This window comes from Xyrauchen texanus, chromosome 45 (assembly GCF_025860055.1).
Source record: "Xyrauchen texanus isolate HMW12.3.18 chromosome 45, RBS_HiC_50CHRs, whole genome shotgun sequence".
NCBI lineage: Eukaryota > Metazoa > Chordata > Actinopteri > Cypriniformes > Catostomidae > Xyrauchen > Xyrauchen texanus.
This window is the reverse complement of record NC_068320.1, coordinates 8,623,770-8,647,369: the sequence shown is the minus strand read 5'-3', so window position 1 is coordinate 8,647,369 and position 23,600 is coordinate 8,623,770. Positions and strand designations below refer to the sequence as shown.

The 23,600-nt window shown below is 38.4% G+C and overlaps 1 protein-coding gene across 1 annotated transcript in view; it reads left to right on the top strand.

The window, feature by feature from the left end:
- The window catches only part of LOC127637422 (membrane-associated guanylate kinase, WW and PDZ domain-containing protein 2-like), a 283,966-nt gene that overhangs the window by 195,397 nt on the left and 64,969 nt on the right, over positions 1-23,600 (top strand). Inside the window, exons 7-10 of the mRNA XM_052118464.1 lie at positions 3,884-3,941; positions 6,405-6,526; positions 12,777-12,959; positions 20,160-20,777. Coding sequence (XP_051974424.1) covers positions 3,884-3,941; positions 6,405-6,526; positions 12,777-12,959; positions 20,160-20,777 — 981 coding nt within the window. The remainder of the gene's footprint in view (positions 1-3,883; positions 3,942-6,404; positions 6,527-12,776; positions 12,960-20,159; positions 20,778-23,600) is intronic.

Genomic DNA, 23,600 nt, shown 5'->3' with positions numbered 1-23,600 from the left:
GAGAATTGTCAATACTGGTCAGTTGATGAAACCAGGGCTCTTCTGAATATTTGGGCTAATGAAAATGTGCAATGTCAGATCAATGGCACCTGACGATATGAAGACAGGATTAAGTATATTGTTGCCGAACTAGGCAAGTTTTGTATCCAGCACACAACGTTACAGGTTCGGGAAAGAATAAAAAAAATGTGCGGGCAAAGAACAATACAAATCCCATGTTCATTTTGAGGGCTAGGTAGTCTCCAGAGTCATACCTCAGCTTGAGTTTCCCGCTTGCTTGTGAAATTGGCGGGGTGTGTGACATTGGCACCAGGGTGGTGTATTAAAGGCGGGTTTTAGGTCAACGCTGCGGGGCTATTGGCCCGATGGTGGGAATGTAGATCGATTTTGGTCTTGCTGCTCTACCATTGAGGCTATGGCCCGGCTGACCAGCTGAAAACCTTGGCTTACACTGGCCCGATAAGCAAAAAGCAGCTAGTGTGTAGGAGCTGATCTGAGAACAGCAGAATGTTTTTGTCCATGTAGTCTCGCATAGCCAGACTTTTGACAATTGGCATAAAGTCTGGTCCATTTATCAACTTATTCTGGCCAAGAATCACCTGACATTTCTTGACCAACCTGTCAAACAACTGACTACAGTTTGTTTAGTTTTTACAGGCCATTTAAGGACAGTTTTATTTTAAGTAGTTGATGCCACGGTAATTGATAAAAGAAGCTCATTCAAATAATTGTAATTAGTTCTTTCAAAATCACTCCCGTACCTTGTAAACATGACTGTTTCAAGGCAGACTGAGAGTGGAGAGAAAGAAACATAATTGGAGTGGCCTATTGTCTTATGCTTGAAAAATTAAGTAAGTAGAAGAATATCTGGAGTGTTTACAAAAAGATAGTATGCACATGCTCATGACACGTTGCAGCTGTTGTGCTCCTGGGGATGCAGGTTCAGGTCTGGCCTCTCATTTCCAGATACCATTCCTACCTCTCTCTCTCTCTCTCTCTCTCTCTCTCTCTCTCTCTAATAATTATGTATAATTATAATTCCGTATTTTTGTTTGTTTGTTTTTTAGATAAGTTAAGCTCAATCAAAGCATTTGTGACATAATGCTGATTACCACAAAAAAATATTTCGAGTTGTCTTTAAAAAAAAAAAAGTATTAGTTTCAAAACTATTGCCACATGACATAAACAATATGTGTGTACCTTTTCTGTGTAAAGTTATATCCACTTTTACAACACTGTCATGACGGCATAATACCGTAACCCCTAAAATCCTTAAACGATTATAAAACAATAATTTAAACAACTTTAAAATTTCAACTTTCAGAAAAAAATTATGTAAGAGCTTTTATAAAATTATAAGCTTCACGTTTGACTTTAAACCCTCCAAAAATTGGCCCCATTCAATACCATTGTATAGTGTGTGTCACTGTATGCTTGATTTTTGCTTTTTTTAAAGGAGGAATGAGTAGAAATTATATTTTGTTGGAACCAACATTATGCCACTAATGCTGTAGATTGAGCTTCACTTGTATTGAACTCAAAATATGAATGTGTTCATTCTAAATATGCGGATTGAACTATGCGCTTGCTTGTCTTCACAAGTTGGACATTTTAATAAGATGACTAACAGCTCATAGCACAGCAGTAGAGTAATATCCAGCATGCTTTGATCTGTCTGTGTGTGTGCGCTAGATAGATTAATTGAAAACATAGTCTCTGTCATTGCAAATTTACAAGTTGTGTGTGATTTACATGGTGTCTGGCATGTCACTCTACTCAAAGTATAGTTTGTGTATTTTTTTAAATACATTTTTATGTGTGTGTGCTTGTAATTGCACTGAGTTTGCTTGTCACTTTCATCTTAAAACCCAGTGAATATGCATTCTATAGAGAGCATGTATTCAAGTGTGCATGTTTTGAAGAGCATGTGTATTCAAGCGCGAAAGTGTTTACTGTATGTATATATTTGTCTATAGATTAATAATATGATTTCAGCCAGCTGACACAACCTCTCTGACCAATGAATTGTGACTTATCTTGTTTCCATCTCATTATATGTACAGTAAATTGTGTGACACCAAGTAAATTCATCCTATGTTATTAAACAATAGGACGTATTGGGATAGACCCAATAAATGAAACAGGATGAATCTCATGACGGAATAAATGGGTCATATTTGACCCACTAAATAACTAAATGAATAATGTAAATTTTAATAAAAGTGTTAAATATACAATGGCAAGAAAAATTATGTGAACCCTTTTAATTGGTAATAAAATGGGATATCATCTTTATCAAAGTCAAGTATAGACAAACACCAATGTGCTTAGTCTAACAACACACAGACAATAATAATATTGCATGAAAACATCCCATTAAACATTCACAGTGTTGTGTAAAAATTAAGTTAACCCCCTAGGCTAATGACATCAACAAGTTGAGTTGGCAAGCCTGGCATCCATTAAATGAAAGAGGTTTTAGGTGTTGGTTAGAGCTACTTTCAATTATAAAAAGCACAAAAAATGTTACGTTTGCTATTCACAAGAAGCTTCTACTGACGTGGACCATGCATCGCAAAAAAGAAATCTCAGAAGACCTACGATCAAGAATTGCTGCTTTGCATAAAGCTGGAAAGGGTTGCAAAGCAATCTCCATGAGCTTAAACATACATCTGTCCACAGTTAGACAAATAGTTTATAAATGGATATGATTTAATACTGTGGATACTCTCCCTAGAAGTGGCCGTCCAGCCAAAATGACTCAAAGGGCACAGCACAGAATTCTCAACTAGGAAAAAAAGAACCCTAGTGTGACAACTGAAGACTAGAAGCAATTATTGGAACTGGTTACCATCTCTGATCATGAGTCTACTATACGGAAAACATTAAACAGGCATGGTGACCATGGCAGGACACCACAAAGGAAGCCGCTCCTTTCCATTCATTGCTGCATGCCTGAAGTTTGCTAAAAACCACCTTGACACTCCACAACGCTACTGCGAAAATGTTTTTTGGACTAGAAACTAAGGTTGAATTGTTTGGGACAAACACGATCTATGTAGGGCATAACAAGGGCACCGCACATGAAAACATTATCCCAACAGTGAAGTAAATTGGAGGGTGCATCATGATTTAGGGCTGATTTGCTGCTTCGGGATCTGGACCACTTGCTATCATTGAGGGAAAAATGAATACCCAATGGTCCTGTGAGGCACAACAATTAATTCCCTTGTATGTCTCTACATATAGCAGAATGACAATCAAGCTGACTTGATAATGTTAGGGTAATTGTATGCCAGCTGAAGCTCAGAAGAAGTTGGATGATGCAGCAGGACCATGACCCTAAACATTGAAGTAAATCCACTACAGAATGGCTTAATCCACCTTTTGGAGTGGCCCAGTCAGGGCCCAGACCATAACCCAATGAGACTGTGGACTGACCTCATGAGAGCCAGACATCCTAAGAATATGGCTGAGCTGAAACAGTTCTGTAATGAAGAATGGTCCAAAATGATTTCTTAATGTTGTGCAGGTCTAATCTGCAGAAACCAGAAATGCTTGGTTGTGGTTATTGCTCCCAAAAGAGGATCAACCAGTTATGAAATCCAAGGGTTTACTCACTTTTTCCACAGCACTATAAATGGTTAATTGGATGTGTTCAATAAAGACATGTTTGTGTGTTGTTAATTTAAGCACATTGTGTTTGTCTGCTTGTAACTTTGATGAAGCTGACATCACATTTTATGACCAATTAATGCAGAAAACCAGCTTATTCCAAAGAGTTCACATGCTTTTTCTTGCTACTGTAAATGTATAAAGTCTGCTTTAAGGTGTTGAATAAAATGTTATTGTGGGTTTAATTTTTTAATTTGTTTGTTTCCAGAGCTTCCTTATGGCTGGGAGAAAATCGATGACCCTATTTATGGAACCTACTACGTTGAGTAAGTTCGCAGCATTCTCTATTAACAAACATAATCAAACCACACTTTGGATCCCTATGTTCTCTCACAGCTCTGGATTAATTGGTTAAATTGCCGCTGCAGCATATCCCGCCAAAAATCAGCTGGTCTGTTGTTTCCTAATTCAGTTCCCAGTGTGTGAGTGTGTGCTTGTATGTGTGTGCCATCATTCGTCTTGCTTAATGCCCAGTATGGGGTGAGGAGGGACTATTTATAGTACAGTTTGCTTGGCTACTCTTCCTCCCAAGACAGAAGAGAACAGAAGGCCTATAGCCAATAATGTAGCTGTAGTAGCATGTGGATACACAACCACAAACATCTCTCTGAACTGCCTCATAAATGTTTTGCAGAGCTACATTCACTCCTGTTGTCTGCAAATGGGATTATGGCATGATTGGAACACCACCCCAAATTATTTAATCAAATTGAACCATGCAGTCACAATATATCTATCCATCCATCTGTCTGTTGGTCGGTCGGTCATTTGGTCTGTCTATGGAAGGGTGAATAGTAACTGTATGGCTGTGGGTTTTATGTTGTGGTTGATGACAGCTGGGGGAATGTGAAGCTGCATCTGGTGTGAAATGACTGTAATTCAATGTGTCTGGTGGCTTTTCACAGGAGTCACATAACGAGAACATAATGCAGAAGGATAATCATTGCTTAATTTGTATTGTTGTGCTCTGTGTATTTTAAGTAGCATGACTTTAACCTTACAATTGATGGTTTAAAGGTTTGAATTGGTTTAACAAATTAAATTCCACTCTGCCTGTTTCTTCTTTGCCAAACCTAACGTTATTGTGCTGTAAGAAAATGTGAAACTGATCTTGGATAAAGTACTACAAATAATTTTTGGATAAAGAAAAATCTGATTGCTTATTATACTTTGATCAGTTGTATCAATCATCAGGCCTTAGTCCCCAAAACAAATCTAAAATCTATCTTGCTCAAAAAATTGATCTTGCTTTGTGTTGGCACAGAGCTATAATCACAAATGACACATCTTTACAAAGAGTCATTACCCCTTTTCAAAAGAATGACTCTTAATGGGCCATAATTGTCTTTGCCATTTGCAAATGTCTGTTTTTTATCAGCACCTCTCAAAAAGATTGAATTAACACTGACAGAGATGAACAGACTGTCCAGAGATCCATTTCCTTTTCACAATGTTCTGATTACTGTCTGAGCCCATTGTTGGATCATTCTTTAAACAAAGATAAGGACTAATTGGGCTGAAGTTGTACTTAATAACCAGAGCCTGTTCGATTTTAAATGAGTTGTTAAAATGTGTTAAAATCAACACTAATGCTTTAAATTTTTATTTTTTGGGCAAGATCAGGATTTTTTGGGCAATTTGCAATGATCAGGATTTAGATGAAAGTGCATTTAGCAGTCCCAACACAAGGGGTAAATTGCATTATATATAGCTATGATATAGAATGGATAGAAGGATCTTTGGTCAGAAGGATGAATGTTATTATTGCTATTATTAAATCTTTATTTTTACCAGGGTAGTCTCTTGGGATTCAAATCTTTTCAAATCTCTTTGAAAGAGATGTGGCCAAAATTGTAGCATATAACATTAAACTTAACAGTAAACACAACAACCATAAAATAAGTATGAAAATAAATATGAAATCTAAATATTAAAAAAAAATGTGTTGGAATTAACTATACATTAAAATACTGACATTTTGCAAATTTTCTGTTTTAAAAGTCTTGGGATAAAAGGATTTGTGTCCTAAACCATGGCACTAAATTATGGCACTAAAGTTCGTAATTTCATCGTTTTTGAAGTGTGCTCCAAGCAAACATTTAGTTTTAGCAAACACCATATTTTCACAAAGCACAGAGGCACATATTATACATCAAAGCTACTTTTAAAATACACATGTTTCGCTGGTTCAACATTTTAAAACATTTAAACCTGGTATAATATGTTAAATGGAGCTGAGAGTACTATTGGTAAATAGCTGAGAGCACAGCATAAGCTATCTGTAGCTTGCTAAGTTAACTGGGGCTAACTGCCCTGCTGAAGTAATACAAAAACTAGCCGAAGGTGTTTAGCTAGTTGCAAAGCTAGCCTACCAGCCTTACTAGCTGTCAAATGATCAGCAAGCTAACTTTATAGGCTGGTTTAAACAGTTGTTTTTGTTTTCATTGTAGCCTAACTCACCCTCAGTTAGCCAATGCTACTTAGCCTCAGTTAGCCTAATGAGAACATACCTGTATTTGTTTTAATAAATGCACAAGATGGGAGATGTATGAACACTGTGAAAGATAATTGTGTTCCAAATCATTGAGCATTTCTGCGTATACAGGAAGTTCTTTTAGCACATATATTCTGTGTTGACCTGTTCATGTGTTAGTATGTAGCTTCTCAAAATTTCACATGTTTTAATACAAACTGTTGTATGAGTTTCTGTATGCATTTTTTGATTGCAGTCACATAAACCGAAGGACTCAGTTTGAAAACCCTGTTTTAGAGGCCAAGAGAAGACTACAACAGGAACAGCAGATGCAGAGTCAAGGCCTATCGTCTCTCCCCCTGCCTGCTGTCTACAGAGGTAAAGTATAACATCCAATCAAATGACAAATTGAATTTTATTGTGTGGTACTAACAGCACAGCAGTATGAAAGTCTAGTTAAAATGCCATTGTGTTCCCAAACTCTCCTGCTTAGCCACACTGATGGTGTCAAAATAACACGTATTTGTTCTAAATGCAATGACATGTTTAAGGTTAAATATGGTGGAATTACTGTCTGTCTCCATAGTATCACATTTGATCTAGGACTTTGTTGGCGTTCCATCTGTGTGAACTTAAGCTCAATTGTTGGGGTTTAAGACGAAATATGAAGCTTAAATTGTTTTAGCACTTACAGTAATTACTATGTACAAATGTGTATTATTTGAGCTGTAAAGTTGTTAAATCATCCTTTTGTACTACTTCCGTACACCAAGACTTTGGAGATATTCCATCTTCAGCTGTACAGTTGATGTGCACTCAAACTGAAATGCATCCTGTTCTCTTTGAGACCCAGTTATCCATTGAGAATGTGTCCCTTTTCATTATATGATCTTAGCAGCATCCTCATTATGGTTAGAAGTATTTCTAGCAATAATTCCTGTCTCAGCTAATCCATTTAGCATGGCCATGCTGTTACCAAAATGAAGTTAAGGGGCAGCACATGTTCAGCCAGAAGGGGGTTAACAAGAATGACTTTTGTTTCCGCTTTTGGCCAGCTTTCAGAAAGAGCATTTACCTGACTCTCATATTCAGTAGACAGACAAGTTATGGCCTCAAATATGTTGTTGCTGAACTGGCTATAATGGACATTGGTGGGTAACATTTATAAAAAAAAAGTCCCATGGTAATATAGCTTGTCCACAGTTGCGACACTAGAAATCTCTGTTTTAAATAAGATCTTGTGACCACAGGAGTGATGTAGATTGAATTATAAACAAAAATCATGGCATAGTTTCATTGCTACATCTACAATACCTTTCTGTTGACTGTGATTTTGCCAAGTATATGTTCCTGAAACAGTTTCTTTTGTTTGTTCTGGAACAACATTGTCAAAATGCATAGTCCTAACCATAAACAAATTCTAAAATTAGAGGGAAATAATTGGTTTATAAGAATGTAGTGGAAGCCCACCTAACCCTAACCTAAGCCTAAACCCTGATTCATACTATGGAAGAAGCCAAAGTATTTCCTATTTAAGGGCCTGGGTAGCTCATCGATCAAAGACGCAATCTACCACCCCTGGATTCGCAAGTTCAAATCCAGGGCGTGCTGATTGACTGCAGCCATTTCTCCTAAGCAGCCAAATTAGCCCGGTTGCTAGGGAAGGTAGAGTCACATGGGGTAACCTCCTCGTGGTTGCTATAATGTGGTTCTCGCTCTTGGTGGGGCATGTGGTGAGTTGTGCGTGGATGCTGCGGAGAATAGTGTGGCACCTCCACACGTGCAATGTCTCCACGGTAACGCACTCAGCAAGTTACGTGATAAGATGCTCGAATTGACGGTCTCAGATGCAGAGGCAACTGAGATTCGTCCTCTGCCACCCTGATTGAGGCGAGTCACTACGACCATGAGGACTTAAAGCGCATTGGGAATTGGGCATTCCAAATTGGAGAGAAAAGGGGAGAAAAATCAAAGAAAAGAAAAAGAAATACTACATTATTTTAAAATTAGTTTGTTGAGGGAAGTGTCAAAGAAGGCTGTCAACTCTCTGGCGGACGACACATTAGTTTAGCTGTCTCGAGAGACAGGCTTCAAAGTTATTAGTTTTAACCACAGTAACCTAGGTAACAACTCCTCAGCTGGTACGAATGATTGTAAATAAAAATAGTCACGTCGAAGCCACACCCATGATTAGTTTTAACTAGGGCTGTCGATTTAACGCGTTAATTCAGTGCGATTAATTTGACAAAAAATAATGCGTAAAAAAAATGTACGCAATTAATCGGAATGCCCCTGGACCGTAATAAGGAAGATTCCTGGGAAATGCAAGCTTGTAATACCACCTGTTTACTCCAGAGGGCAGTAATTGAAATTTCAGCTGTATGAGCAACGCACAGTTTATATAGTGAAGAAAACACTTCAGTAGGCAGAACAACACAAACATGCGTTCCGTTCTTGCGTTCAAAACACTTGAAGGAGCACAAATGCGAACTAGGGGATCTCAAGATGTGTTTAAAGATTGAGTATTAAACTATATTTATCTTGACACAGTGACCCAAAAATTTTTTGTCACAGTGACGCAACGCACCCGAGATGCTACACAAGCATGTCTGACGCAGGTGAATGATTGAAGGGTCCTTAAACAAGCCCTCATAATAAATCTCCAACTGATTGACAAATTCACTTGTGAAATGGATTGCTGTGAACTGTGTGCCAATGACTGACTTATGTTCAATATTATGGTAGTAAACAATACATTGTATTCTAAAGCTGCTTTTTGTATTGTCTTATCAATGATTAACACTTCTGCTACAGGAATGTAAAGCATTTTAATTATCTGAATATTTTAAATTTGTATATATTTAAAGACAACTATGTATAATTATTTCATCATTATATATTGAATTATCGTTATATGAGGGGCATTCTCAGCAAATATTTGTATATGCGATTAAATGCGATTAATCACGATTAATTAATCAGGACACCGTGTAATTACTATAATTCGATTAAAATTTGTAATCGATTGACAGCCCTAGTTTTAACCAGTCATCAATGATGTTCGACCAGCTGAGTTCTCCTAGGTCAAGAATTTCAGACATGAATGCGAACAGGAGAAAAATCATCAAGCGAACACATTGGCAGAAGAAAAACGTACTGCATTTCGCCATCATTTGTTGGCGAACTGAGCGAAACCTGTTCGACCAGTAAGTATAAATTAGCCTAAACCTAACCTTAACCACAGCCTTATGCTTAACCCTGAACCTAACCGTGAAATCTGATTGGAATATAGTTCTACCTTTCTAAAAGATAAAAAAAAATATCCTAATCCAGTCTTAGATGGTTTCCCATCCTGGTCATGCTGGTACTCAGCTGGTTTAGCTGCTTGGCAATCTTGTCTCATAGAATGACCAGCTGAAAAGTGTCTCAAATCCCCCAAAAAACTGCCTACAGATCAGTATGACCAGGTTGGGTGACCAGCAAATCTTAGGCACTTTAATTAGGATGTTGATCCAGAAGCAATTTCTACTTGGCAAAATCACCTTACATTTCCTATTGAAACTTAACTCTTCTTTGTGCAGTTCCTCAAATTACATGTATCCATTTCCTGTGTGAGTTGAGGGTTTTTCTTCTTTATAACAGTGGAGGAGAGCCCCTCCTCTGCTACCTTACCCAGGGCCAGACTGGCATATGTGGGACCCGCTCCCGAGCGTTCTCACAGTCTCACTGACCTGTCTGAGGCCCCCCTGTACCGGGCCGGTGTGTTTGGACTGCATGGTACGTCCCTAAAATGGCACCACCTTGTGCAGTGTAGGAACTACTGCAGAAGTCTCTTTCCTGGCTTTTTTGCATAGTCCTTAAGCCCCTCCACGGAGCATTCTCTCAGTTTCTAAACCCGTGGAGGCTTTTTTGTTGGCTTTATTTAATTTTTGGGGGTTTTGTATTTTATTTTTGCCTGCGCTTTTAGGATACGCATGAGTACATCTACCCTGCCATAAACACTTGCATATCTGGTGACCAGCATATGTTGTGATGGGGATGTTGGTTCCCAGCATGGGATGCTGGTGTGCTGGTTTCTTCCATCGGTCTACCTTATCTAGTAATGGTGAGACAGGATGGTCGAATAGTCGTCTAAAACCGACTTGAATAGAGATTAGTGAGATCGACTAAATATTTTGCCCAAAGTTTAAAATTCTGTCATTATTTAGTCACCCTCATTTAGTTCCAAACCCGTATGACTTACTTTATTTGCGGAAAATGAAAAAATATACTTGCAATTGTACTGTGCAATGTTGCAATTGCTAATTTCCATACAAAAGCAGTTGATAGTGGCTCACTTTATAGCTTAAAAAAGCATCCAAATGAGTCATAAAAGTAGTCCATGTGACTCATGCATCATATTCCAAGTCTTTTGAAGGCATACAATCCCTCTGTGTAATGAACAGGCTGAACATTTTATCAATATACACACAAATCAAACCTATGTATTGCAAAGCCAAAATCAAATATGGCGACATGTCAGTAACACCAGACCTCATTGGTTCTTGCGTGTCTAATGACCAAACGTCATGTCATCATGATGCAAGAAGCAATGAGGTTTGATGTTATTGATGTGTCGCTGTATTTGATTTATGCTCTGTATACAGAGAGTTGAAGAATTATTTGATTTTAGAGTGAATAACAACTTTCGATCAGATTCAGCCATAATACAAAGTTAATGTTATCGATTTAGAAGACTTGGAATATGTTGAATGAGTGGCATTGACTGCTTTTATAAACATTTTGGGTGCTTTTATAGGCTTTAAAATGAGTCACTATCTACTGTAATTGTATGGAAACCAGCAATAGCAACAGTCTTTGAAATATCTCATTTTAATGCATCCCTTTTAAAGCATTTCCACTACAGCACAGCTTTAATAACAAATGTACCACCTTCAACAATAAATAAAGACAATTACTGTCAGCCTTCACATCACCTGCTGTGAACAATGTTCCCTTTATTATGCAAAATCTCTTATTTGTGAGGAATGTGATGGTTTCGTGCAATTAAATGTATTAGTTATTTAGCCTATTATTATTTTATTTCTTGATTAAGGGCTAAACTTAGCACCCATATGCTTTGGTTCTGACTAGTCAAGATGACAGAGATTTTGCCATTCGTGTCACACAAACATAGTCTTTACCATAACCTACCCCTAAATCTATTTGGGAATAGGTTGATCCAGAAACATGTCTTATTTCATGAAGTCATGGTAATCGACTACTTGTCATTCAGACAACCCACATACTAGTCGATTTTGGAAATATTAACTTTTTCTACAACCCTATAGAGCACAACAGTGCCTGCCTACTTTTCTTGGTTCCATAAGTACATTTATTCATATTTTTCCATAGGGATTTCCTAGAAGTCTTCACAAAAGAGTTCTAAGCCATGAACCAAACCAACCAGCCCTGAAGTGAATCACAAATTTACTTACTTACAATAAGACAAACTTTAATGAGGGCACAAACTACAATCCCATGAAGCATTGCAAATTATATAATTGAATTAAAAACAATATAATGTTGATTAGAAGTATAGAAACAATATATTTAAAGTGTATTACAAAATATTCAGATATACAGTATACAAATATATGAGTAGTTGAAAGTGAAGGGATTGTGTCATTCCCAGTGTATCACATAATTTTTTTTTAATGAAGATTAAACAATGCAGGCTGATAGCTTCAACAGACATGCTTACCATCGATTAACAACCTCAGTGCTCAAGGACTTTGAAGGATATACGTTACCATTAAAAATCAATTCTCCTATGGAAAAAACATTTGGATTTGTACTTTCGGAACCAGACTGTTGTGCTCTATTATCTAGCTTAACCAATACCAACTTGATCAACCAGCATAGATTATGTTGGTTGATCAACTAGACCAGCTCAAAGCCAGCCTGGATCAGCTTGCAAACTTCATGCAGGTTTAAGCTGGGTTTTCAGCTGGGTATCTGGACCAGCTGTTGCCCCTAACAAATGCATAGCAGAAATGGCTAAAGGTCTACACTGGAACTTGGTGGTTGACCAAACAAACTCTAAACAAGAAAAGGAGATGAAGTAACTATGAAAGGGATCTTGTAACTCCATACAGTACTGAAGCAAGCATCTCTAGTTTTGAAGAAGCAGCTCTTCAGTACAAAGGTCCTTGTTGTACGATTGCAGCTAAAGAGCTTCTCCAGAATGGTTTTTGCTTTTCTCCTCTCTGAGAGAATAGAAGAACCCGTCTGCCTGCGCTGGTTCTTCTCCTGGCTTTTTTTTTTTTGGTTTGTTTGTTTTTTGCTTAAGTCTCCAGAGACAACCCTGGTCATGGCTAAACAGCATTAAATGTAACATTGGAGTGCGTTTAAAGTTCCAAAGTGAGGCTTGAGCAAAAAACAAGCCATCCTTTCCCACTCTTCTGTTCTATGTTTGGCTGCAAGCAGAGTGCTTGGCCTTCTACCCAGGATTCCCCAATGTGGCGTGATTGGCTGCTTGTAATGATTTTAGAGTGGCTTACAAAGTACCCCATACATTTCTGGATATCTTCAACTGGCATTGCTTTATTGTGAACTAGTGTGTTACTACATCTTTTTGCCCTGGCAGAAAAGCCTCGATTCACACGGGACCCCACACAGCTGAAGGGCAGCTTCCTTTCGACAGCTCTGCAGAAAAGCAACATGGGATTTGGCTTCACCATCATTGGCGGTGACGAACCAGATGAGTTCCTACAGGTCAAAAGTGTCATACCAGATGGGCCTGCAGCACAGGATGGGAAAATGGCTACAGGTAAACTACATGCTTTCATGCTGGCAGGTCGATGTTTGAATGGTGCTAATGTGCTATTCTCACTCAAACTGAGTTCCCAGCTGGCTATTATCTCTCAATCTCTGTTTGTGTCCATGCTACTGTTGGGGTTGCAGAGTGAAAATTTCATTTTATTGGTTGATAGTTCGTTAGAAACAGTCAGGGGTTAAATGTCTTGATGGGCCATGTATTTATTGGCACTGTGTGTGTGTGTGTGTGTGTGTGTGTGTGTGTGTGTGTGTGTTTATCACTTTGTGTGGAACAAATGTCCCCATAAGGATAGTAAAACCTGACATTTTTGACCTTGTGGGGATATTTTGTCAGTCCCCATGAGGAAAACAGCTTATAAATCATACTAAATGATGTTTTTTGAAAATGTAAAAATGCAGAATGTTTTCTGTGAGGGTTAGGTTTAGGGGTAGGGTTAGGGTTGGGGGAAATAATATATAGTTTGTACAGTATAAAAAACATTCTGTCTATGGAAAATGGAAAGTCCCCATGAAACATGGAAACCCAACATGTGTGTGTGTGTGTGTGTGTGTGTGTGTGTGTGTGTGTGTGTGCTTTCTGCAACAGGGGACGTATCTATTAATCACATTGTGGCTTATGAACCCTATAATTTTAGCCCAGTGTAGTTGGGAGTGTGACTGTGGCAGGATTACTCAAACACACTATTACAGCAGTTTTGAGTGTGCTGGTCATTTTTAATCAGTTCTGGATTACAATTCCAAAGTAATCTACCCAGCACTGTCCTTTTGTAAATCAGACGATAAAACCACACTAACAGCGCTAGAATGTACAATGTGCAATAAACAACATTATAAGTGGACACATTGATTCTAAATTTCTTTAAAACGTTGTTTTTATCTATTCAGAATATAGGCAATGCATCTCCCAGGATGCCACTTTATTTTTATTATTGTTGTTGGTACTGGTGAAAATGATCCTCTCTGCTCCTTTCCTCTCCCCTGTGTACCTCTCTTCCACCCTTCCTGCTCCCCTGGGCTCCTTGTCCTACTTGTGCTGTTCCGCAGTCACAGTCTCGCACACACACACACACACACACACACACACACACAATTAGACAGTGTTGTGGAGGAGCTTCAGGTCCATGTTAGTGCGAAATTCCCAATTCTGCTAGATTAGGGAGGCTGCGGTGCTCAGGGATGAAACCCACTCAGAGATGAGAGCACACAGATGAGCAACACCAGTGCAGCGGAATGTTACATTTAAAAGTAATGCATCCCATTTTTTGCATTTCTCCTAACAAAAGCAACTAATTACTTAAAAGTTACTTTGTTGTGTATACAGTAATGCATTAGTTTATTTTGCCTTACACTACAGTGTGACACGAAACTATTAAAGCCAATCAGAGCATTTTTGACATTTATCATACAGCTATGTAAAGTGGGATTTTAGACCAATGAGATTTCTCTTTGGGTGGGCTACCCAGCATGACGTGACAAAATTAGAAACCCAATGACAAACAAAACATTGCAAAATTATGTAATATATGAATTATTATTTTTTTTTTTCAGATAAAATCTAAATGTAATGAGGATTGACCCAGGATTATCTTTAAAAATGGCCGAAAAGGAATTAGGCTGAAGCCAAAACCTATTATGTCTACCCTTCTTTTTTGAATTATTATTATTATTTTTATGTAATTATTTATTTAGTTTATTTTTCTTACCCCACTGGCAATTGTTTTTTTAATTGTATTATTTTGTTAGATTTGTTTTGCTAAATTTTGTTCAAAATTTTTTTCCTCCCCAAATTGGAATGCCCAGTTCCCAATATGCTCTAGATTCTCATGGTGGCGTAGTGACTTGCCTCAATCCAGGTGGTTGAGGATGAATCTCAGTTGCCTCCGCATCTGAGACCGTCAATCCATGCATCTTATTGCTTGTTGAGTGTGTTACCATGGAGACATAGTGCGTGTGGAGGCTTCACCTTATTCTCCGCGGCATATACGCATAACTCTCCACGCGCCCCACCGAGAGCAAATTACATTATAGTGACCACGAGGAGGATACCTCATGTGACTCTACCCTCCCTTGTAACCAAGCCAATTTGGTTGCTCAGGAGACCTGGCTCGAGTCACTCAGCACACCCTGGATTCGAACTCGCAACTCCAGGTGTGGTAGTCAGCATCTTTACTCGCTGAGCTACCCAGGCCCTTTGTTTCTGAAAACAAGACCATGACTACCACAATAACTACCTGTCATGTGACAAACATGACATATATTTCTCTTTACCCTTTCCTCCTGGCCGAGTATTTGCTGATAAATTAAACCCATCATGCAGACTGCTGTGATCTTTTGAGTTCTGCCATCCACCCCATACAAGCACATAATAGATGCGTCCGCGGTGTGTATGTTTACTCTGCCCCTCACAGCTGCACCAGAGTCCTCTCATAAAGAACTTAACAAGCACATAATGAGTTGAATCAGGTGCACTAGTATGCTGCTTAGGGACAGGAAGCACACGACTCATAAGCCTGCTAGAAGAGCTCTGCATATATTAGATGTTTAATGCTTCATTCACATAAAGTAGAGTGTCTGTTTTTGTTGCTCAGCGACAGTGTGCGGTGGATTGTGTATTGATTGTGTTCATTTAGAATTCCAGTGGCAGAGCAGGTGCTCCTCTGGGCTTCCTGGCATGCGCCAACATGAGACGACTCAGACGTTTGTTCTCAGAGCTCTTCTTAGTTAGACTCTGTCGTTAGCTGTATGCAACCCCTCTTCCCCTTCAGAGACTAAGGTCTGTAGTGAAGCAGCAGAGTTTAAAATGTTTTTTTTTCTATTAGTGATATAGCTACAAAAATATACCGGAGACCGAAGTTGTCACAAGGGCTATACAGTATCTCAGTAATGATAGGATTTTGGATCAAAAGTCCAATTATGCAAATTTGCTACTGGTGTAATGGCAGGTTCCATTGTGACAACTTACCCCATATACTGTGAAAACATGCCCTGCTGTTTGGGGTAAGTTGTCACAAACATTCAACATGTGCACAATGAATTGTATCTTTTTTCCTGGGCAATAACAGTGAAAATGTTCATAGCTTTTTATTGTTGCCAAGACTCTAAGGTCATATATATATATAACATTATACATATTAACATGACTTTACCAGCACTGAATTGGCGAGTGATTTTATCACACTAAGATCATATGAAAATATAGATTTTTGAGTAGTTTAATGAATATGGCCCTTACTTTTATTGTAAGGGCCTCACTGTAAACCATATTTAAAAAAAAAAAAAAAAAAAATTTATAAATGAGGCACAAGTATATTTGTCTATAAAGCTGTTGATTTGGCTCAAATTGCATCCTCCATGTTTTCTCTCCAACAACAAAAACTTGAAAGTGAGGGAAATACACTTGGTATAATTCCGATAGCACGTATGGCAGCATCACTCCACGATCAGATCAGATTACTATCACACTACAGCTGAGGAATAGAGTTAAACTAACAGAAGCAGGTATTCACATGCTCGGTCACTCTCTCTCTCTTTTTCTCTCTCTTTCTCTCTCTCTCACTCCCTCTCATACACACACATGTCCTTGCTTTTCCAATAACTTATTAAACAGCCCAAGTGAATTCTAAAATGTGATTTTCGAATTAGTAACAGAGGCTTGTGTGCATCTTTAGAACTACCAACAGCAGATCCCACACACATGAGCGTTTTTTGGGACAGTCCTTAGTTTTTCCCTAATTATTTATTTACTTGTGCATTTATTGAACTGTTGTATAAAAGCAAATTCATACTCGCAGTCATAATTTATTGTCCATCTATCAGCATGGCTGTGATTACCTGTGGGAATGCTGAAAGCTGGACATACAGTATTTTAGTCGCAGCCTCAAATGGCACTGTCCGTTCTGAAATCGTCTGATGCGCCAAACAGCCAAACTCTTACTCGTGTGACCACATAGTTTTAGCATGTAGTGTATCTTAGGATTGAGTTTGAATTTTAAGTGGATGGTAATGCCTTGTTTGGATAGGTGTAATGATCTGGTTTGCCCTGTGCTGATTTGGTCTAGATTGATGCTGACACAAAGCTAGGTGTGGCACAGCGGGTTCATACCGCTATCATTTGCTCTCCAGAAGCATGTGAGATTATTGATTGAGATGCAAGAGGCTCTAGTCAAATGTCAAAAGTATTTGCCAAGATTAATTAAAATTTCTGCACACCACACACCAGTCAGGAGGGGCCAGGCCCATCGATAGAAGCGTATGCCATTGCATGAAATGTCGCTTGGAAATGGAAGCATTGTACCAGTAACAAACAGACACACTCTGAGACCCATTTGTTTTTTTTTCAGCATTCCAAGACAGAGGCCAAAGCCTAACTAAATGTGCATTTCCTGCTGGAAATAGATTGCAATGCCAAAAAAGCATAAAGTCAAAGGAAAAGTGTCATTTTGGGGAGAAATATACCTTTAAGTATGTGGGTATTTAAAAAATAAAGTAGTATGACATGCTATATGTCAACTATTTTAAACAGTGTACATTGCCACACACATGAAAGAGGAGGCATCAAACAAAAAGTATGTTATTTCCACAACTAATGAAGCGTACGTCTTATCCGTAAATTACTGAGGAAAGAGTAAAAAAATGAGTGACAAGCCACAAATTGAGTTGGAAGGTCTGGTAAGCAGTCTTGATGAAAGGGAGGTAAAGATCACAATTAAAGTCTATTGTTAAATGAGAGATACTTCAGTAGGATTGAGAAAAGAGTTTTTGTGCCTTCAAATTGGTTTGCTGTAATTGTCACAGTTGCCAAGGGAAACGACATGAATAAATATTGGATGACTTAAAAGCTGGCCAATTGGCAAACGTTTTTCATCCTGATTAGAGAGAATGTTCTTATTAGGTAAAATGTTATTATTTTATTTGACTCAATAGCTTTGTTCCAGAACCTAGAGCTGCTTTGCTGTCTGCTTCTACATAGGCAGCTGACATCTGCCTTTCTTTTGGGCTCACTGCATAGGTAGCGCACGACACGTGAAGCGCACAGAAGACTCGACTCACAATTGATTTCAATGGATTTTGCTGTTAGCATGTTGCTATGCTAACAATGCGATACTCGAATAAGTATTACAATTAGAGCTGTCAAAGTTAACACATTTATGTGTGTGATTAATTAAAAAGGTTTAACGTGTTAGTTTTTCTTAATCACGATTAATGCATTTACCATTAATAAAGTGTAAACCAGCATATACACTCGTCGGAAAATGGCAGAACATTTGCTCCTGGAGTCATTACACTGATGCTCACACCACAAACACATGCACAGTTTCAGTGAACAAATGATGGGGAAAGGACCTCTTAAGGATATTTGTTGTACAAAACAAGCCCAGATGGGATTTGTGATATAAATCAAGTACTTTGCAGCCTCTGGTAGGTGCAATTTAATTACCACAGAAGCACGCCATGTCTAAACTAACACCAAAACACAAAATTAAATGTTTTTTGAAAGTGTTTTTCATGTGGTGTTCAAAGCGGCGCATGACGCTAGTATTGACGCCCTGATGCGAATCATGAATGCAGCTTCACGACTGCTGTAGCTTCAGCCTGCTACAGCAATCTGTGGAGGATAAGAGTTTAAGAGATTTAACACACGTTGTAATGGAAGTCCAACTTGTAGTTGCATAGACTTTTAAATTACTCAACCTCCCACTTCAACATTAGGAAACATTTAATGTTACTTGAATCAGTGCCATTATCATAATGTGGAATACTTTGTTTGAAAAATTTTAATAAAGCATTAATGTTACATATTGTTTTGTTTTCTTTCCTAAGTAGGAATTAAGTGCATTTTGATAGGATATAAGAGTATACTGTAATATAGAGTAAAATGTAAGCACTTTCAAAATCTGCAATTAATCACGATTAACTATGACAAATTATGCGATTAATCGTGATTTCACATTTTTTACTGATAGCACTAATTAAAATACATAGTACAATACATTTTGGCTGAAAAAGTCCATTTTAATTAGATTGTACTAGATATATGTGATCATTGCTGGATATAACTTGTTTCTTATCCGAGACTGACTTTAGATTCACCTCCAATTAATCAAGCAATTGACATTTCACAGATTACACCAGCAATTCAATAAAAAAAAAGCTAGCGCTGCAGTCATTTTCAGTCCTGTCCAGCATGTCAGAGCCCAGAAAGCACTTGTAATTAATGAAAAAATGTAATATTATTATTATTCATATTCTGATATACTGTATGTATTTATATTATACTGTGTGTGTGTGTATATATATATATATATATATATATATACAATACTGTGCAAAAGTCTTAGAGACATAAGATGTTTCACAAAAACATTTGTCTAAAAAGGGATAGTTCACCCAAAAATTTTAATTTAATCACTCTCATGCCATCCGAGATGTGTCTGACTTTCTTTCTTCTGCTAAACACAAACAGAGATTTTTAGAAGAATATCTCAGCTCTGTAGGTCTATACAAGGTAAGTAAATGGTAACCAAAAAGTAACCAAAACTTTGAAGTTCAGAAAGGCACATAAAGGCAGCATAAATGTAATTTACCACTCCAATATCCAGGCACATATTTAAGTCATTTTCTTTCTACAAATATCCACTTTCACTTTCTTCTTCTTTTGTTTTTTGGTGATTCACATTCTTTGTGTATATCAACATCTTCTGGGTGGGAAGGAGAATTTATTGTAAAAAAGGAAGACATGGGGTTAACCAATGGAGTCATGTGGGTTACTTTTATGCAGCCTTTATGTGCTTTTTGGAGCTTTGTAATTCTAGTTACCATTTATTTGCATTGTATGGACCTACAGAGCTGAGATATTCTTCTAAAAATCTCTGTCTATGTTCAGCAAAGAAAAAAATCACTCATCTGACATGGCATTAGGGTGAGTAAATGATGAGATAATTTAAATTTTTGGGGGATCTATCCCTTTAATTCAGATGCAGACCTATTCCGTAAAGGACACGTGAAATGACGGGCAAAACGAGGAACCTTAAAAGCCACCATACTGTAAATATGCTGCTAACCTTTTGAACAACCCTTAGCGTTGGGACCATGCCTCTGAAGCCTTAAAATGCTGTCTAGGTAGGCAGCTCACTACATTCTGAAACCGTACTAATATCTGTTTCTTTGTGCCTATTTATTTTTTTATCTCTAGGAGATGTAATCGTCTACATCAATGACGTTTGTGTCTTGGGCACCACCCACGCCGACGTGGTGAAACTTTTCCAGTCAGTCCCGATTGGTCAGAGCGTAACCCTTGTCCTGTGCAGGGGTTACCCTCTTCCTTACGACCCTGAGGACATAGCCAGCACCCTCCTATCCCCTCTCGGGCTCATTGAGCGCCCTCTACTGGTCAACGGTCGAAACAGCTATGACAGCTACATGGAATACATCTCCCGTACGGCTCGCTTCATTGACCCCCTTCAAACGACGTTGGGACAGCCACACCCTGGAGACACCCACCTGGATACCGGACTGCTCAAGGACAGCATCTCCATGGCCTCGTCGGGAATGGCTGGAGGAGAGCTGCTGACGGTTACCATGGTGAAAGGGGCGGATGGTTTTGGATTCACCATAGAAGACAGCAATGGAGGGCAGAGGGTAAAGCAGATTCTAGAGGCGCAGGGATGCCCGGGGCTGTGCGAGAGCGATCTCATTGTGGAGATTAACCAGCAACCTGCGTTAACACTGTCACACACACAAGTGGTGGAGCTGCTGAAGGAGTGTCCGGTTGGAGCAGAGGCCACGCTGGTCATACAGAGGGGAGGGACAGGTAAGGCAGCACATGTTTGTGGTGGTGTGGGTGTTTTGGGGATCTTTTCGAGACAACAGAAACTCAATGGACAGTTGCTCTAATATCTCAAATTCATTCAATGCATCAAAGCATTGGGTTAACAAAAATTTAGAATAGTGATAGTTAGGCAATATCACCATAAGAGTGCCGTGGTTGTTGTTGTGCTGATAGACTGAATTGCAAGTGTGATATTCCTTTATCGCCACCTACTGGAGTAAATATCCAATCTCCAGAAATGGTCAGTGAGCAAATTAGTAAGTTAAATTGAAATGAACTATGAATGAAAATCCCCGCCACTATTAGGAAAGCCACGAACATTGAGCAGCAAAGTGATACAAACAGTAAAGCGTCATAGGGCTGTTGGAACATATATCAGCACTCTGAGAACACGTCCAATCAGATTCAGCATATTTATCAGTCAGGCTTATTAATTGGCTGCTATTTGGTCATTTTGAGATTACTTTGGGTCCCCCGTCCTCAAAAATCCCAATTTAGCCTGTGTCAAGTTCTCCAAGACGCTTGGAACAACCTACAGCAGGGGTCGGCAACCTATAGCACGCAGAGGGGTAATCACTGGCACGCACAAACATGCATACACACTACCTGTGCACTTAGTAGATTTATTTGTATCCTGTATTCAGCCTGAATTTTCATGCTGTTCTTTTCCATCCAATGAAAGCATATAGTGATCAGGGGCTGTCAAGCTCCAAAAGGACACACAGCATCATAAAATGACTTATCGTGCACTATAACGTTTTCTGAAGCCATACGATTACTTTGTGTGATTAACAAACCAAAATTGAAACTGATATTTACAGAAAATTGTTCCCTCCACTTCAGGTCTCAATCCTATTTCACACTGTTTTCAAATATGGTGTGTGAACACTGTTTGGTCTTGTGACACATTATCTGTCGTGATGTGGCAAGTTTGAATATGCGGAAGGGACAATGAGATTTGAGAGCTACGGCGGAGGAGAACATTAAATTTAGGTTTTTACTCTTTGGCAAAGGTGTCGTATGTTTTCAGAGGACTTGGAATATAGCACATAAGTGGTACGTATCTCTTTATGGTGCTTTCTTGTCATTTTTGGACATCGGCTGCCCCAGTACCCTTCCACATTTATTGGAAGGAAAAGAGCAGCATTAAATATTCTGCAAAACTTCTCCTATTGTGTTCCAGAGAAGAAAGAAAGTCATATGGGTAGCTTTGCAATGACATAAGGATAAGTAAATGGTTTTTCATTATTTTTGTTATTAATTTTTATATTTATTTGGTTAAACTGTTTAATTTTTAATTACAGATAAAAATCTTTAATTACAGATAACGGATGCTCTAATGAAGCTCTTAAAATGAATCTAAATATCTAAAACACTGACCAGTACATAAACACTTCCCACACACACACACACACACACACACACACACACTTCCCAGACACCTACAATGACTCACAAATGACGGCTTTCTGTTTCAGTATCTTGTTCTCGAGGGCCAGTGAATCAATACTGATTTTATTACAGTGCTGTTGATCATTGCTGGATATAACTTGTTTCTTATCCGAGACTGACTTTAGATTCACCTCCAATTAATCAAGCAATTGACATTTCACAGATTACACCAGCAATTCAATAAAAAAAAAGCTAGCGCTGCAGTCATTTTCAGTCCTGTCCAGCATGTCAGAGCCCAGAAAGCACTGAATTTGAGCTGTAATTGCAGTTGGAAGCACTCTGCATTGAATTTTGCTTTTAGGCCTGTGGCTTTAGGCCGAGATTACTTGTGAATCATTCATGTCAGAACATTAAAAGCAGGCAAAAGCCAATCCACATGAACCTGCCTATACTGTAGAAAAAGCAGTTTGTTTGGTACGTTTTAGTATTCAGTACAAAAAAGCCCTTCAGCTCTAATTGGGACCTATTGAGAGAACATTTAAGATCTTTTAAAAGCAGTTTGAGCCACTGTGATTTTTGACCCATGGCAGTCAGAGTGTCTCATTTAACCCAGAGAAAGAGAAAGAAAGTGAGGGAATATACAGAATAAAGATTTGAGACAGAGAGAGAAGGAGTATAGATCTTAATCACAAGAAAGTGGGATAGATTAGGAGAAGAGAAAATATATTTAGAGAGCTTATGTGAAGTATGTGGAGTCAGGTCAGAGGTTAACAAGAGGAACATGGATGATCGGTAAGCCCCTGTGATCACTATGCTAGATTTAAGCTATGTGGTTTACATGGTAAGTACAGATGCACTCAGATCTCAGAATTAAACATTTTACCCCAAATTCAACAGACAAAAGATAAGATAATTATTTAAGAATAAAGCCCTTTTTCCCTTCTGTCTCTCTCTGGGACGTTAAAGTGCCCAAAGTTATAGAAACACCAATAAATATTTTACAATTGTAATATTATTACACTTCTATCAGTTTGGTGGTATGCATTAGTATACTTGTGTATAAACTACCTGATGCAAGATCAACCAATCGGGTGAGTTTTTACAGGTTAACGGAGACTAGCTTGGTAGCGTCAGCTACTGTTAGCTAACCACCTGCTTGGTGAATAGCAAGCTATAATAGCAATAGTTGTAGCAAGACTGTAGTGATGATGTCTGTTATAAAAATACATTAAAAAGTCACAAAACCCCCAGAATGATTTGATTACATCATTAATTCATCCATTCCTCCAGTATAGTTTGCCTTGAATCAAATGTTGTAGTGTTGTGATTGGTTTGGTTCGATCTTTGAAATGCCTATGTAGAATATGAATGGGAAATATCCATCCGAAACCTAGGCTGCTGAAAATGTGGGCG